General features: G+C 39.5%; 3 protein-coding genes across 3 annotated transcripts; all 3 read left to right on the top strand.

Annotated features, from left to right (window-relative positions):
- Nucleotides 1–99: 99 nt before the first annotated feature.
- Nucleotides 100–2,786, top strand: LOC120000165 (transcription factor ALC-like). The gene is made up of 6 exons (XM_038848084.1): nucleotides 100–736; nucleotides 922–1,011; nucleotides 1,118–1,183; nucleotides 1,261–1,326; nucleotides 2,182–2,493; nucleotides 2,581–2,786. Exons 1-5 carry the CDS (start codon nucleotides 365–367, stop codon nucleotides 2,443–2,445), a joined length of 858 nt encoding a protein of 285 aa, XP_038704012.1. The 5' UTR covers nucleotides 100–364; the 3' UTR covers nucleotides 2,446–2,493; nucleotides 2,581–2,786.
- A 376-nt stretch (nucleotides 2,787–3,162) lies between these two features.
- LOC119999478 (subtilisin-like protease SBT3) lies at nucleotides 3,163–5,870 on the top strand. The gene has a single exon (XM_038847061.1). It carries the CDS (start codon nucleotides 3,539–3,541, stop codon nucleotides 5,825–5,827), a length of 2,289 nt encoding a protein of 762 aa, XP_038702989.1. The 5' UTR covers nucleotides 3,163–3,538; the 3' UTR covers nucleotides 5,828–5,870.
- Nucleotides 5,871–13,612: 7,742 nt separating this feature from the next.
- On the top strand, nucleotides 13,613–16,103 carry LOC120000907 (subtilisin-like protease SBT3). Its single transcript, XM_038849073.1, has one exon. The coding sequence runs from the start codon at nucleotides 13,785–13,787 to the stop codon at nucleotides 16,071–16,073; it is 2,289 nt and encodes a 762-aa protein (XP_038705001.1). The 5' UTR covers nucleotides 13,613–13,784; the 3' UTR covers nucleotides 16,074–16,103.
- The last annotated feature ends 910 nt before the right edge of the window (nucleotides 16,104–17,013 follow it).

Here is a 17,013-nt window from a genome sequence, read left to right as displayed (position 1 = left end):
TATTGGTCGGCTGGTAATGACCGGTAATGGGTCAGTTGACCGGTAATATCTGAAAATCGATCCAAAGAGAGCATAACCGTTAGCTCTGGGGGCTTTATTGAATGTCTTGTGGACAATGTGTCCAGAATTGAGAATAATGTGAAAGTACGAGTGCTCCTACGGAAAAACCGATAAGAATGTATAATTAGGGCGGGCGATTAATCAAATTTGTTAAAACCCTCTTTATCCCCACAAACTCCCCATAGATGAAGATCAAAAGCCAACGAGAAAATAACAGATCGAGGAGGTTTTGCGCTGAATCTGGAGACGAATCCAAACATAGCCTACTCGTTATTCTTCTTCTTCTATCAACAACTGGTCTCTCATGGCGGATCTCTACGGAACTGCTTTTCCTTCACATCCCAACCCCGAAGAATTCTCCTCTTTCCTCCACCAACTTCTCCACAATTCCTCTTCATCTTCTTCTTCTGCCTTGCCTTTCAATACTAAACTCGTTCACTCATTATCTACTCCACGGAAGCTACCCGAGGCCGGAGATTTGGTGGATCATCTTCGGTTCAGGGTTGCGGCCAACCGTTTGGAGTCAGACGGATCGGTTATTCACTCTTCCGCCTGTGTAAATAATTTTCTTGGAGCCGTGCCTGTTGGAGTTGTGGATTCTGATGCAAACGCCACCTCGGAAAGGAAAGCGGTGTCGATGGAGAATAGTATTGGCGATTTAAGTTGCGACAGCGAGGTAGTCGATTGCCATTTTAGTGAATTCATTTTTCTTGCTGAGAAACCTTGGAAATAAGATCGGAAGTCGAATTAGGAATATCATGCCTTAAAATTCTGACATTCTAGTTGGGGAAATTGAATTTACTTGTTTTTTAAGTTTAATTTAACCAAAAGTTTGCGTTGCTGATTTCTTGTTGAGTTTAGAAGGGCCCTGATGCGACAGAGGGGCCATCCAAGCTTCGGAACTCATCGAAGAGGAGCAGGGCTTCAGATTTTCATAATTTATCTGAAAAGGTTTTCCCTCTAAAGCCTTGAGACTTGAGTGCGTTTTTATATGTTTGTTTTTTATGGATTGTTTTATTTTGGGTTGTGCTGAGAAATGTGGTTAATTGATGTGCAGAGGAGGAGGAGTAGAATTAATGAGAAAATGAGAGCCCTTCAGAACCTGATCCCAAATTCTAACAAGGTACTTTGTCCCAAGTTCTTTCTCATAAGTCTTGATTTTTGAAAAGGATTATTTGTTTATCTATATGTACATGTTAGACGGATAAGGCTTCGATGCTGGATGAGGCAATTGAATATCTGAAGCAGCTTCAGCTACAAGTGCAGGTGGGGTTTCCTGATCTGATCTCAGTTCTTGATTGAATTCTCATTTTTTTTGCTATGGATATATATGTATATGACCATATGTTATTGGTTTATACCTTGGTCATTTTTGTCTTAGGGATTCAGCCATTCAGATGTGATACTAATATTATGTGCCTTGTAGCCAAGGCTGATTCCCAGAACAAAAAGTAGAAATTTAAAGCCTTTATTACCTTTACATTTTGACTGAAGCCCCATCAGTTTGTGTGTAAACAATCAGTTAAAATGGAAGAATAAATTTAAAATTTTCTCCTTCATATATTTGGTGGCTTAATAGTCCTGATTTGTTTCCTCAGTTTGTTTGTGAATTTTAGACTTATTGTAAGTGATGTTGAATCCTGTCATTGGGATGTAACTTGAATCAAGCTATTGCTTAGTAAGTTTGGTGTACTGTCCAATCCTTTCTTGATTAGAAGATGAAGGATAGGGATTCTTTGCCCATGATAGTTTCCTTGCATTTTTCTTAAAATTCCAATAATCTTAGGCTGCACGACAAGTTTTTAGTCCTGGAATTGAATCTGTTCATTGAAAATATTTCAGAAAAGTCATGATGTTTCTATGATTATTTATTCTGGAAGAACTTGATGGTCCTAAGTTTTATGAATATGTTCGACTTATTCACGCTCTAAATTCACAAATATATTCGAGCACCCCATAGTGAACTGAGTTGTGCTTCTGGGACTGTCAATTTTTATGACTGTTACTTTAGCTGTTGTTCCTCATTGGTCTTCTTCCACATCTCATGATGAGCACAGAGGTGGAATGTCATATTAACCACAATTTTTTTGCTATTCATTTTCGTTGTTATTTTCCTTGCAGATGCTATCAATGAGAAATGGACCGAGTTTGCACCCTATGTGCTTGCCTGGAGTATCACAGCATTTGCACGGGTCTACAGTTGGAACTGGCTTTGATGAAGGAATTGGATTGTTGAATACCAATGTATTAGATGGCACATTTTCTGTAAATGAAAGCTTTATGCGAACAGCCCTTGGCCTTCCCAGCCAATGCGCAAATCCACATCCCTCTACTCTTATATCGTCAGTGACCCATATCCCCCCTTCAGAAACAGTTTTTGAGTGAACAATGCATGCACATTATGTTCTCGTCAATCTCTCCATGTCTTCCAAGGTAACTACAGCTTAAATAATCTATGGTACTATAAATTAATGAAATCAAAACATATGGGATTGACGCCTGTTTTCCTCCAATGTGAAGGAATCTGCAGGGAAGGCATCCAAATCCAGATAGATTCGGCTCACAATGGGAAGAACTCTTCATCTGGTGTCGTGTAGTTAAGACTGTATTTCGGGGATAGGATGTTTGAAATTTCAGCCACCATAGCCAACATTTTTGTAAGTTGCGAAAAGGATAGCATAATTTGGGAGGCAGATCAATGAAATTCGTTTAGACAGTTCATCACAGGGGTTACTCTGAAGTTTTATTTTAATCCTACCTTGAAATTGCGTTTTGCCGACCCATTATTTTGATGTCTATTTGGAGATTGACTTGAAACATTGGTTGCACTTGTATGATGAGGCATATTGAAATTAAAAAGGCTTACGGCTTTAACATTGTTGTTTAATGTTTATCTCTTCAATACCTAAACCACATCAAATCAGGTTTACACTTTCAGAGTTTATAATATTTGTTGTAAAATTTAAACCCTAAACTCTAAATAAAAGGTGACGGACTGTACGATTTGCATCTATGATATGTCTCTGAAAATTAACCAATTATATAAATGCAATCATTGGCAATCAGACCATGTTGAGAGAAGCCAAATAAAGGGTGAGTGGTCTGGCCCTAGATAAGCTGGTTCTTGGCTTCTGATATTATTATTCTTTCTGTTCTCCTTTTCAACTTTGTTTTTATTAAAACAAAATTAATGAATAAAACATTAGAACATTACAGACTATGAATGACAAGTTGACTATAATGATAGAAACAATGACAAAAACTCCAGCTCAGGCCGCTTGGCCTTGGACGCGTTTCAGGAACAATGAAATTGTATGTTCTCCTGAACTTATGGGGAAAATCGGCCGGCATAACATTCAGCTTGTAAAACAATGCCAAATTATCTAGCATCAAAGAGTTCGCCACTTACCTGGAATGGCTTTATAAATACCAAATACCCATAAGTACTCGACCACCATCGCCATCATCTGTCACAAATATGAGCTCCTGTAATCTGATTCTTTACCAAATACTGCCATTGCTGCTGTTGCTGTTATTGGAAGTCAGCATTGCAGTGTCAGAGAATGAAGATTATCAGACTTACATTATTCACATGGACCACTCCCAGAAGCCTGCATATTTCTCAACCCATATGTCATGGCACCAGTCCATCGTGAGATCATTGTCACCTCAGGTTGATGACAAAGAAGATATGATGCTCTACTCCTACAACCATGCCATGCATGGCTTCAGTGCTAGGCTCACATCTTCTCAACTATCTGAAATTCAGAAATCTCCAGCTCATGTTGCCACATATAAGGAATCTTTTGGGAAGCTCTATACCACTCACAGTTCTGAGTTTCTTGGACTGAGAAATGACATCGGCCTATGGCCTAATGCATCATATGGCGAAGGTGTAATCATAGGAATAATTGACACAGGTATTTGGCCTGAAAGCGAGAGCTTCAGAGACAAGGGGATGCCACCAGTGCCACAGAAATGGAAGGGCCTGTGTGAAAATGGCACAGCATTTAGTCCTTCTCTCTGCAATAGGAAGCTCATCGGGGCGCGCTCTTTTAGCAAAGGTCTCCAGGCTGCTGGCATAAAAATCGATGAAGAATTCGATTACAACTCACCACGAGACTTCGACGGTCATGGAACCCACACATCATCCACTGCCGCAGGGAATCATGTACTTGGTGTGAGTCACTTTGGATATGCAAGAGGCACGGCAAGAGGAGTAGCACCAAGAGCACATGTTGCCATGTACAAGGTCTTCTTCGCAACAGATTCTCTTTTTAGTGCAACGAGTGATGTCCTTGCTGGCATGGACCAAGCAATTGCGGATGGTGTGGATATCATGTCCTTGTCTCTTGGCTTTGATAATACTCCTTACTTCAAGGATGTCATTGCTATAGCTTCCCTTTCAGCAATTGAGAAAGGAATTTTGGTTGTTTGTGCGGCCGGTAACTTTGCATCACATAATTCAACACACAATGGAGCCCCTTGGATCACAACAGTGGGAGCTGGCACTCTTGATAGGAGTTTCAACGCTAGAATGACTCTAGAAAATGGGATCTCTTTTGAAGGAATCTCATATTATCCAGAAAGCGTATATATCCAAGATGCACTTCTGTACTATGGCAACACTTCTAGGCCTAAAGCAGTATGCGCTAATGGAGCACTAAATACAACTGAGGTGAGGGGAAAAATAGTATTTTGTGATAGCACCCACAACGACATTTTTTCACAAGTGCAGGAGCTTCGCAAGAAAGGTGCCCTTGCGGGAATATTCATGACAGAATTTTCAATTTTAGATTCAACAGAATACTCCATTCCGAGTATAATTCTACCATCTGGTTCTGGAACTCTGGTCAGAGATTATGTGACAGGGGTACATGAAGCAAGGGTGAAAAACATGCAATTTGTATTGACGAGGTTGGGAACCAAACCAGCACCTCAGGTGGCATTTTTCTCTTCAAGAGGCCCAGATCCGATCACCCCAGCCATACTAAAACCGGATATTCTTGCTCCAGGAGTCGATATTCTTGCAGCAGTTGCACCTAATAAGCCATACATGGAAATAGGGCACCATGAACTGGCAACAGACTACGCACTATACTCGGGCACATCAATGGCAGCACCACATGTTGCTGGAGTGGCAGCTTTATTGAAAGCTGTACACCCTGAATGGAGTCCGGCAGCCATACAATCATCTATAATGACCACAGCATATAACTTGGATAATAATGGCACAACAATCAGAGCCCAATCTCTTTCAAATGGCATTGTTTACAGTACGCCTCTAGATTTTGGGGCAGGCCACATCAACCCAAACAAAGCCATGGAGCCTGGACTAATCTATGACATGGGTTTCCAAGATTATGTCGAGTTCTTATGCGGCCTCGACTACACTAAAGAACAGATGAGTGCTGTACTTAGACGAAGTCACTGGAATTGCAGTCAACAACCAACCGACCTAAATTACCCTTCCTTTATTGCCATTTATAACAATCAATCAGCCTCATCACCAAAGAAGTTTACCAGGGTTGTCACAAATGTGGGCGATGACAATGCTGTTTACCAGGCAATTGTGGACGCTCCAACTGGAATGAGAATCAAGATAGAGCCCAATACTCTAAAGTTCACCCAGAAATATCAGAAGCAAGGTTTTGTTGTGAGTGTAGAGATTGATAAGGAAGCTCCAAAAGTCGTGTATGGTTATCTCAAATGGATTGATAATCGCAACCACGTAGTATCAAGTCCCATAGTGGCCGTCTACGTCTAGCAGGCACTTTCTGCATTTTATTCCAGTAACACTGTGATTGGCAAGAGAGAATTTCTTACCAAGTTACTATCATATTTGTAAAAGAGGAGAAAATAAAACCCATATTGCAAAGCTAATTCAAAAAAGCAAATCTTTCTACTTGCAATACAATGCTTGTGTATGGTTATCAGACGTTACTGAAAAGTTTAGTTTCTGATTCAAAAGCACTAATTTTGGCATCACTGTCAAGATAAGGAAGTTCAGAAAAGCAAAAACTTATGTTGACAGCCACCAGAAAGACAAGGACCATTTAATTTTGCATAAATTCACAAATTCAGTTTTATTTTTAATTTTTTATCCATAGACAGGGATTCTTTACTCTCGTTTTATATCATATCATACAGACATCCATTTTCTCCAGAGAAACCTCATGCTTATAATGATCGGATTGCATCTCCAGAGTCCAGATAAGTGTTCAGCCCAAAGTCACCATAGATATACTTCACACTTCACCATTAACTCTAAATCTGATTCTGAATTTCTTTTTCTTTTTCTTTTTTTGGTTTCCTAAAGGGGGAAATATGGTTCAGTTTCCTCATTAAGAATTATGTTTTTTCCCCTCTTCCATTGCAGCCAACATATCATGCAGTATTATAAAAGGGCTTTCAGATGTACATTAAAAAGAGCCTTACGTTGAATTGTAATACAGCAAAGCAAAAAAAAATGTGATTGATCAATACAAGAAAGTAATGACTAAAAAATAACTCATAACTACTGTTTTAAAATTCGTAACACAAATGATCAGAGACTGAAATTAAGCTTTACCTCGTATTAATCTTGGTCTGTACAACAACACTTAGACCGAGTTGCCATCAAGTTCTCCCACATGACATTCCAGTTCCCATCTATGACCCTCATTTATTCCACAAACAAAAGCAATCGAAGCAATAATCGAATAATTAACTACTCAAGAATAGAAAGGTTAAGAGGTTCGATAATTTAAACTTAATATTACAAACAGCTATGTGTAGAGAAGTTATCTCATACTAAGAACAGCAATTTGAGACCAAGAGAGGCCAAAAGAATGAAAGAAAACCTTGATACGATTATTACAATTAAAATCGTAGAATCAAACACGGGATGTTAACTCTTATCTTCTTCACGCTTTGAGCTACACAATGAGGAATCTCAAAATTGATGTGATAGAAAGGAGATATAGAAGAAATCATATATGCATTTAGAAGAACAAAAACAGATAGAGTGTCATCTTTCCTTCCAAATCTGTTTCATTTACTGCTCCATAAGCGCAAATTGCTTTATGAAGAATCAGCATAGATATAGCATAGAAGTTTCTCAGTGATATACACACATTCGGGATAGAATGATATTCCTTCAAAATCGACCCAATTTCTATAGTTCTTTTGGCCTCGAAACTCCAGTCAAGGGTTCCAGCACATGAATACCACCATTTTCAAAATTTTATTAGAAACTCCGGGCCAATTAAAATGAATCTAAAGCTTGATGTTCAACTGTGAGTCTGTGACTAACAAGACAGAGCATAAACAACCACAAAATTCCTAAAATATTAATTTCAGAAGAAAATCAAACACTTAAGAGATCATGAGAAAGATATATAGCTCAGAGGTGGAATGTCATATTAACCACAATTTTTTTGCTATTCATTTTCATTGTTATTTTTCTTGTAGATGCTATCAATGAGAAATGAACTCAGTTTGCACCCTGTGTGCTTGCCTGGAGTATCACAGCATTTGCACGGGTCTACAGTTGGAACTGGCTTTGATGAAGGAATTGGATTGTTGAATACCAATGTATTAGATGGCACATTTTCTGCAAATGAAAGCTTTATGCAAACAGCGCTTAGCCTTCCCAGCCAATGCACAAATCCACATCCCTCTACTCTGATATCGTCAGTGACACATATCCCCCCTTCAGAAAATAGTTTTTGAGTCAACAATGCATGCACATTATGTTCCCGTCAATCTCTCCATGTCTTCCAAGGTAACTACAGCTTAAATCATCTATGGTACTATAAATTAAAGAAATCAAAACATATAGAGATTAACACCTGTTTTCCTCCAATGTGAAGGAATCTTGCAGGCAAGGCATCTGAGTGCAGAGTGCAGACAGATTCAGCTCACAATGGGAAGAACTCTTCATCCCGTGTCGCGTAGTTAAGACTGTATTTCGGGGATAGGATGTTTGAAATTTCAGCCACCATAGCCAACATTTTTGTATGTTGTGAAAAGGATAGCATAATTTGGGAGGCAGGTTGTTAAGTTGTAGTGAGGTTTGCCATGACTTGTGTTATTTTGGTCAACTTAAGCTTGTTGTATTTGACTTTCCTTGTATTAACTTATATGTATTAAGTGGTGTTGGTAGGGCCACGTGTGTTTTATTCTAGAATGCTCTTTGTCTTTTGTTTTTCTTCTGTATTGAGTACGAAGTCAGTGGTTGTACTCGTATGAAGTATTAAGAAAGTAACTTGGAAGGTTCTGTGAGATCTTTGTGCGTTCTTTTTGATCTGTCAAAAGCCATCTTGTTGTTGATATTTGTCCTGTGTTTGATTGTGCACAAGTGAAGCTTGAGCTTGTCTTCTGCAGAGATTGTGGGGGTCTTCTGGTTGTGCTTTGCAGGTGGATTTCTTGTGTGTTAGAGGTTGATCCAGCTGCAGTTTGGTGACCTTTCTTGGCTTAGAAGTGGTATCGGAGCATTGTTTTCTTAAGGGACCTGTGTGGCAGATTAAGAACTTGTGAACAGAGATCATGTCAGCATCTTCGTTGCCCTCTCCTCCTGGTTTCTCAGGTGAGAATTTCGATTTCGGGTGTGTAAAGATGGAAGCTTTTCTTATGGCACATAATCTATGGGATGTTATGGAGGTTGGTTATGATCCATCTAGTTTGTCAGAAAACCCTACTATCCAGCAGATGAAACATCATGCTGAACAGAAGCAAAGAAACTTTAAAGCTCTCACTTTTCTTCATGCAGCTTTGTCAGATGAAATTTTTCCTAGGATTGTTGGTGTTAAATCTGCCAAGGAGGCTTGGGATAGGTTGAGAGATGAATTTCAGGGTAGTGAGAGGGTTAGACAACAGAGATTGTTAACTTTGAAGAGAGAATTTGAGATGTTGAAGATGAAGGAGAGTGACTCAGTGAAGAGTTATTCTACCAAGTTGATTGAACTTGTGAATCAAATGAGATTGTATGGAGAGGAAGTATAGGATCACAAAGTGGTGGAGAAGATAATGATTAGTTTGCCTGAGAGGTTTGAATCCAAAGTTTCTGCCATTGAAGAATCCTGTGACTTGAAGAAACTTACCGTTTCAGAATTGTGTAGTAAATTGCAGGCTCATGAACAGAGGTCTAATTTCAGACAAGAAGATGTCACTGAAGGTGCTTTCCAGGCTAAGCACAAGAATAAGCAAGCTTCAAATTCCAAGCAAGGGAAGAAGAAGTTTGGTGATAAAGGCAGTAAGGGGAAGTCATCAGAAGGTAGTGGTTCTGGTGATTTATCCAAGAAGGGCAAATTTCCACCTTGTCCACACTGTAGCAAGACTAATCATCCTGAGAAGACTTGCTGGCAGAAATATGGTAGGCCTCAGTGTAGATATTGCAAGAAGCTTGGTCATATTGAAAAGTACTGCAAGCTGAAGCAGAATCAAGAAGAATCTGGAGGTGGAGGTTCAGCTTCTCAAGAAGCTAACTTTTCTGATGAACAACAAGGAAAGAATAATGATCATTTGTTCATGGTTGTAGATACTTCACAGACCCACGGGCAGAATACATGGGTGGTTGATAGTGGTTGTACAAGCCACATGGCAAGGGATATTGGCATGTTTTCTACCTTGGATAAGTCTGTGAAAACCAAAGTCAAATTGGCCAATGGTGAGATTGTGGAGGCGGAAGGCAAAGGTTCAGTTCCTATCAATACTAAGCAAGGTACAAAGCTCATTCCAAATGTTTTACTTGTACCACAATTGAAGCATAATTTACTTAGTGTTTCTCAGATGATGAAAAAGGGGTATGAATTGTGTTTTAAAGATAGTTGTTGTTCTATTAATGCTCCTGATGGTAGAGAAATTGTGAAGATAAAGATGGTTGATAATTCTTTTACTTTGCATTCCAACTCTGTAAAACATTTTGCACTTAATGTGAAAAGAGATGATTCTGGTTTGTGGCATAATAGATATGGGCACTTCAATTTGAGCTCTTTGAAGGCTGCAGTTGATGGTGGTTTGATTAGGGATTTGTCAAATGTGCATGTGGAACAGGATGTGTGTGGTACTTGTCAGTGTGGTAAGCAGCATAGACAAACATTTCCTTCTAATGCAGCTTGGAGAGCTAGTAAGAAGCTTGAATTGATCCACACTGATGTTTGTGGACCAATGAGTGTTCATTCCCATAGTCAGAATAAATATTTTGTGTTGTTCATTGATGATTTCACTAGAATGTGCTGGGTCTACTTCATCAGCAGTAAGGCTCAGGTGTTTTCAGTCTTTAAAAAGTTTAGAAGTCTTGTGGAATCACAGAGTGGTATGAAGATAAAGACCATTAGGTCAGACAATGGGAAAGAATATACTTCAGAGGCTTTCAACCAGTTTTGTGAGGATGTTGGGATTGCACATCAGCTTACTGTGAGCTACACTCCTCAGCAAAATGGTGTCTCTGAGAGGAAGAATAGAACAGTGATGGAAATGGCTAAGTGTATGTTTTTAGAGAAGAAATTGCCTAAGATTTTTTGGGCTGAAGCTGTTTACACAACAGTGTATCTTCTGAATAGATTACCAACAAAATCTGTTAAGGAGATGACACCTATTGAGGCTTGGTTAGGGATGAAGCCTTCAGCTAAGCATTTGAGAGTCTTTGGCTCAATATGTTATTCACATGTTCCGTCACAGAAAAGGAGCAAGCTGGATAAGAAATCTGATTTATGTATATTCTTGGGCTATGCTTCTCAATCAAAAGGGTACAGATTGTATAATATGGAGACCAAGAAAATCCTGGTTAGCAGAGATGTTGTGTTTGATGAGTATGCTTATTGGGATTGGGAGAAGGAAACAGTTCAGAAGGTTGAGGGGGTGCAGCTGGAAAGTGTGCCTACTGGAGCTGTTTCTGAAGTGCCTGGTTCAATAGCTGAAGTTGATTATGATGAAGATAGAAGTGTTGTTAAGCACAAGTCTCTTGCTGACGTTTACGAGAGATGTTGTGCAGCAATTGTGGAGCCTTCAAGCTATTTTGAAGCATCACAATACAAGGAGTGGAACCAAGCCATGAAGGAGGAACTAAGTATGATTAATAAAAATCATACTTGGGAACTCATTGATAAACCAGAAAATCAGCATGTGATTGGTGTGAAATGGGTCTATAAGACCAAATTGCATCCTGATGGTACTGTGTTTAAGTACAAGGCTAGGCTGGTTGTGAAAGGTTATTCCCAACTTGCAGGAGTTGATTATGGGGATACTTTTGCACCAGTAGCAAGGCATGATACAGTGAGGCTGTTGGTGGCATTGGCAGCTCAATGTGGTTGGAAGATTTACCATTTAGATGTGAAATCTGCATTTCTGAATGGTGAACTTGAAGAAAATATATATGTGCAGCAACCTGAAGGTTTTGAAGTTGTTGGTTGTGAAGATAAAGTGTACAAGCTCCACAAGGCCTTGTATGGCCTTAAGCAGGCACCTAGGGCTTGGTACACAAAAATTGATTCCTACCTTCTACAACATGGCTTCAGGGGAAGTGATAATGAACCAACCCTTTATGTGAGGTACGGTGATGATCACTTGATTGTTTCTCCGTATGTGGATGATTTCCTTGTGACAGGAAAAAATTTGGCTTCTGTGCAAGCCTTTAAATCATTGATGATGGAGAAATTTGAAATGTCAGATCTTGGTGAGATGACTTATTTCCTTGGCATGGAAGTTCAACAATGTGATGAGGGCATCTTCCTATCACAGAGGAAGTATGCTAATGATATTCTGAAAAAATTTAATATGGAAAAGTGCAAGTCAGTTGCAACTCCTTTGGTAGTGAATGAAAAGTTATCTAAGGAGGATGGTGAAGACAAGATTGATCCATCTCCTTATAGAAGCTTGGTAGGCAGTTTGCTTTATTTGACTGCTACTAGGCCTGATTTAATGTTTGCTGCAAGTTTATTATCCAGGTTTATGAATTCTCCAAGTCGAGTACACTTTGGAGTTGCCAAAAGGGTATTGAGATATTTGAAGGGGACTGTTGATCATGGTTTGTGGTATGCTAGGGATGATAACTGCAGTTTGGAGGGATTTGTGGACAGTGACTGGGCAGGGAGTGCAGATGATATGAAGAGCACTTCTGGGTATGTTTTTTGCCTAGGAACTAATGTGTTTTCTTGGAGCTCAAAGAAGCAAGCTGTGGTTGCTCAATCCACTGCTGAAGCTGAGTATATCTCAGGTGCAGCAGGAGCAAATCATGCAATTTGGTTGAGGAAACTGTTGTGTGACTTAGGACATAAGCAAGAAAGTGCTACTATTATCCATTGTGATAACAAATCAGCCATTGCAATAACTGAAAACCCTGTTCAACATGGGAAAACCAAGCACATTAGAGTTAAGTACCATGCTATTAGGGAAGCTGTGAAAGAAGATGAAATTAAATTGATGCACTGCAGTTCTGAGGATCAACTTGCTGATATTTTGACTAAGGCACTGCCCAAAGGCAGATTTGAAGTGTTGAAGTTCAAGCTTGGTGTGTCAAGGCTTCACCTCAAGGAGGAGTGTTAAGTTGTAGTGAGGTTTGCCATGACTTGTATTATTTTGGTCAACTTAAGCTTGTTGTATTTGACTTTCCTTGTATTAACTTATATGTATTTAAGTGGTGTTGGTAGGGCCACGTGTGTTTTATTCTAGAATGCTCTTTGTCTTTTGTTTTTCTTCTGTATTGAGTACGAAGTCAGTGGTTGTACTCGTATGAAGTATTAAGAAAGTAACTTGGAAGGTTCTGTGAGATCTTTGTGTGTTCTTTTTGATCTGTCAAAAGCCATCTTGTTGTTGATATTTGTCCTGTGTTTGATTGTGCACAAGTGAAGCTTGAGCTTGTCTTCTGCAGAGATTGTGGGGGTCTTCTGGTTGTGCTTTGCAGGTGGATTTCTTGTGTGTTAGAGGTTGATCCAGCTGCAGTTTGGTGACCTTTCTTGGCTTACACAGGTCAATGAAATTCGTTTAGACAGTTCATCACAAGGTTTACTCTGAAATTTTATTTTAATCCTACCTTGAAATTGGGTTTTGCCGACCCATTATTTTGATGTCTATTTGGAGATTTACTTAAGACATTGGTTGCACTTGTATGATGAGACGTATTGAAACTAAAAAGGCTTACGGCTTTAACATTGTTGTTTAATGTTTATCTCTTCAATACCTAAACCACATCAAATCTGGTTTACACTTTTAGAGTATAATATTTGTCGTAAATTTTAAACCCTAAACTTTAAATAAAAGGTGATGTACTGTACGATTATTTCTCTAATAATTAACCAATTATATAAATGCAATCATTGGCAATCAGACCATGTTGAGAGAAGCCAAATAAAGGGTGAGTGGTCTGGCCCTAGATGAGCTGGTTCTTGGCTTCTGATATTATTATTCTTTCTGTTCTCCTTTTCAACTTTGTTTTTATTAAAACGAAATTAATGAATAAAACATTAGAACATTACAGACTATGAATGACAAGTTGATTATAATGATAGAAACAATGACAAAAACTCCAGCTCAGGCCGCTTGGCCTTGGACGCGATCCAGGAACAATGAAATTGTATTTTCTCCTGAACTTCTGGGGAAAATCGGCCAGCATAACATTCAGCTTGTAAAACAATGCCAAATGATCTAGCATCAAAGAGTTCGCCACTTACCTGGAATGGCTTTATAAATACCAAATACCCATAAGTACTCGACCAACATCGCCATCATCATCATCGGTCACAAATATGAGCTCCTGTAATCTGATTCTTTACCAAATACTGCCATTGCTGCTGTTGCTGTTATTGGAAGTCGGCAATGCAGTGTCAGAGAATGAAGAATATCAGACTTACATTATTCACATGGACCACTCCCAGAAGCCTGCATATTTCTCAACCCATATGTCATGGCACCAGTCCATCGTGAGATCATTGTCACCTCAGGTTGATGACAAAGAAGAGTTGATGCTCTACTCCTACAACCATGCCATGCATGGCTTCAGTGCTAGGCTCACATCTTCTCAACTATCTGAAATTCAGAAATCTCCAGCTCATGTTGCCACATATAAGGAATCCTTTGGGAAGCTCTATACCACTCACAGTTCTGAGTTTCTTGGACTGAGAAATGACATCGGCCTATGGCCTAATGCATCATATGGCGAAGGTGTAATCATAGGAATAATTGACACAGGTATTTGGCCTGAAAGCGAGAGCTTCAGAGACAAGGGGATGCCACCAGTGCCACAGAAATGGAAGGGCCTGTGTGAAAATGGCACAGCATTTAGTCCTTCTCTTTGCAATAGGAAGCTCATCGGGGCGCGCTCTTTTAGCAAAGGTCTCCAGGCTGCTGGCATAAAAATCGATGAAGAATTCGATTACAACTCACCACGAGACTTCGACGGTCATGGAACCCACACATCATCCACTGCCGCAGGGAATCATGTACTTGGTGTGAGTCACTTTGGATATGCAAGAGGCACTGCAAGAGGAGTAGCACCAAGAGCACATGTTGCAATGTACAAGGTCCTCTTCGCAAGAGATTCTGATTTTAGTGCAGCGAGTGATGTCCTTGCTGGCATGGACCAAGCAATTGCGGATGGTGTGGATATCATGTCCTTGTCTCTTGGCTTTGATAATACTCCTTACTTCAAGGATGTCATTGCTATAGCTGCCCTTTCAGCAATTGAGAAAGGAATTTTGGTTGTTTGTGCGGCCGGTAACTTTGCATCACATAATTCAACACACAATGGAGCCCCTTGGATCACAACAGTGGGAGCTGGCACTCTTGATAGAAGTTTCAACGCTAGAATGACTCTAGAAAATGGGATCTCTTTTGAAGGAATCTCATATTATCCAGAAAGCGTATATATCCAAGATGCACTTCTGTACTATGGCAACACTTCTAGGCCTAAAGCAGTATGCGCTAATGGAGCACTAAATACAACTGAGGTGAGGGGAAAAATAGTATTTTGTGATAGCACCCACAACGACATTTTTTCACAAGTGCAGGAGCTTCGCAAGAAAGGTGCCCTTGCGGGAATATTCATGACAGAATTTTCAATTTTAGATTCAACAGAATACTCCATTCCGAGTATAATTCTACCATCTGGTTCTGGAACTCTGGTCAGAGATTATGTGACAGGGGTAAATGAAGCAAGGGTGAAAAGCATGCAATTTGTATTGACGAGGTTGGGAACCAAACCAGCACCTCAGGTGGCACTTTTCTCTTCAAGAGGCCCAGATCCGATCACCCCAGCCATACTAAAACCGGATATTCTTGCTCCAGGAGTCGATATTCTTGCAGCAGTTGCACCTAATAAGCCATACATGGAAATAGGGCACTATAAACTGGCAACAGACTACGCACTATACTCGGGCACATCAATGGCAGCACCACATGTTGCTGGAGTGGCAGCTTTATTGAAAGCTGTACACCCTGAATGGAGTCCGGCAGCCATACAATCATCTATAATGACCACAGCATATAACTTGGATAATAATGGCACAACAATCAGAGCCCAATCTCTTTCAAATGGCATTGTTTACAGTACGCCTCTAGATTTTGGGGCAGGCCACATCAACCCAAACAAAGCCATGGAGCCTGGACTAATCTATGACATGGGTTTCCAAGATTATGTCGAGTTCTTATGCGGCCTCGACTACACTAAAGAACAGATGAGTGCTGTACTTAGACGAAGTCACTGGAATTGCAGTCAACAACCAACCGACCTAAATTACCCTTCCTTTATTGCCATTTATAACAACCAAACAGCCTCATCATCAAAGAAGTTTACCAGGGTTGTCACAAATGTGGGCGATGACAATGCTGTTTACCAGGCAATTGTGGACGCTCCAACTGGAATGAGAATCAAGATAGAGCCCAATACTCTAAAGTTCACCCAGAAATATCAGAAGCAAGGTTTTGTTGTGAGTGTAGAGATTGATAAGGAAGCTCCAAAAGTCGTGTATGGTTATCTCAAATGGATTGATAATCGCAACCACGTAGTATCAAGTCCCATAGTGGCCGTCTACGTCTAGCAGGCACTTTCTGCATTTTATTCCAATAACACTGTGATTGGCAAGAGAGAATTTCTTACCAAGTTACTATCACATTTGTAAAAGAGAAGAAAATAAAACCCATATTGCAAAGCTAATTGAAAAAAGCAAATCTTTCTACTTGCAATATAATGCTTGTGTATGGTTATCAGATGTCACTGAAAAGTTTAGTTTCTGATTCAAAAGCACTAATTTCTCCATCACTGTCAAGATAAGGAAGTTCAGAAAAGCAAAAACTTATGTTAACATCCACCAGAAAGACAAGGACCATTTAATTTTATCCATAGACAGGGATTCCTTACTTTCTTTTATATCATACCATACAGACATCCATTTTCACCTGAGAAACCTCATGCTTATAATGATCGGATTGCATCTCCAGAGTCCAGATAAGTTTTCGGCCCAAAGTCACCATAGATGTACTTCACCTTCACCTTTAACTCTAAATCTGATTCTGAATTTTTTTTTCTTTTTCTTTTTTTGGTTTCCTAAAAGGGGAAATATGGTTCAGTTTCCTCATTAAGAATTATGTTTTTTCCCCTCTCTTTCGTTGCAGACAACAGATCATGCAGTATTATAAAAGGGCTTTCAGATGTACATTAAAAAGAGCCTTACGTTGAATTGTAATACAGCAAAGCAAAAAAAAAAATGTGATTGATCAATACAAGAAAGTAATGACTAAAAAATAACTCATAACTACTGTTCTAAAATTCGTAACACAAATTATCAGAGACTGAAATTAAGCTTTACCTCGTATTAATCTTCAGCTGTACAACAACGCTTAGAACAAGATGCCATCAAGTTCTCCCACATGACATTCCAGTTCCCATCTATGACCCTCATTTATTCCACAAAGAAAAGCAATCGAAGCAATAATCAAATAATTGACTACTCAAGAATAGAAAGGTTAAGAGGTTCAATA

Source organism: Tripterygium wilfordii, chromosome 6 (genome assembly GCF_013401445.1).
Source record: "Tripterygium wilfordii isolate XIE 37 chromosome 6, ASM1340144v1, whole genome shotgun sequence".
Lineage (NCBI taxonomy): Eukaryota > Viridiplantae > Streptophyta > Magnoliopsida > Celastrales > Celastraceae > Tripterygium > Tripterygium wilfordii.
This window is presented reverse-complemented; position numbering and strand designations above follow the sequence as displayed.

Coding starts and splice junctions, on each gene's coding strand:
- LOC120000165 (XM_038848084.1), top strand. CDS start 365: ATGGCGGATCTCTACGGAACTGCTTTTCCTTCACATCCCAACCCCGAA. Junction 737..921: donor ATTTAAGTTGCGACAGCGAG/GTAGTCGATTGC, acceptor TGTTGAGTTTAG/AAGGGCCCTGATGCGACAGA. Junction 1,327..2,181: donor AGCTTCAGCTACAAGTGCAG/GTGGGGTTTCCT, acceptor TTTTCCTTGCAG/ATGCTATCAATGAGAAATGG.
- LOC119999478 (XM_038847061.1), top strand. CDS start 3,539: ATGAGCTCCTGTAATCTGATTCTTTACCAAATACTGCCATTGCTGCTG.
- LOC120000907 (XM_038849073.1), top strand. CDS start 13,785: ATGAGCTCCTGTAATCTGATTCTTTACCAAATACTGCCATTGCTGCTG.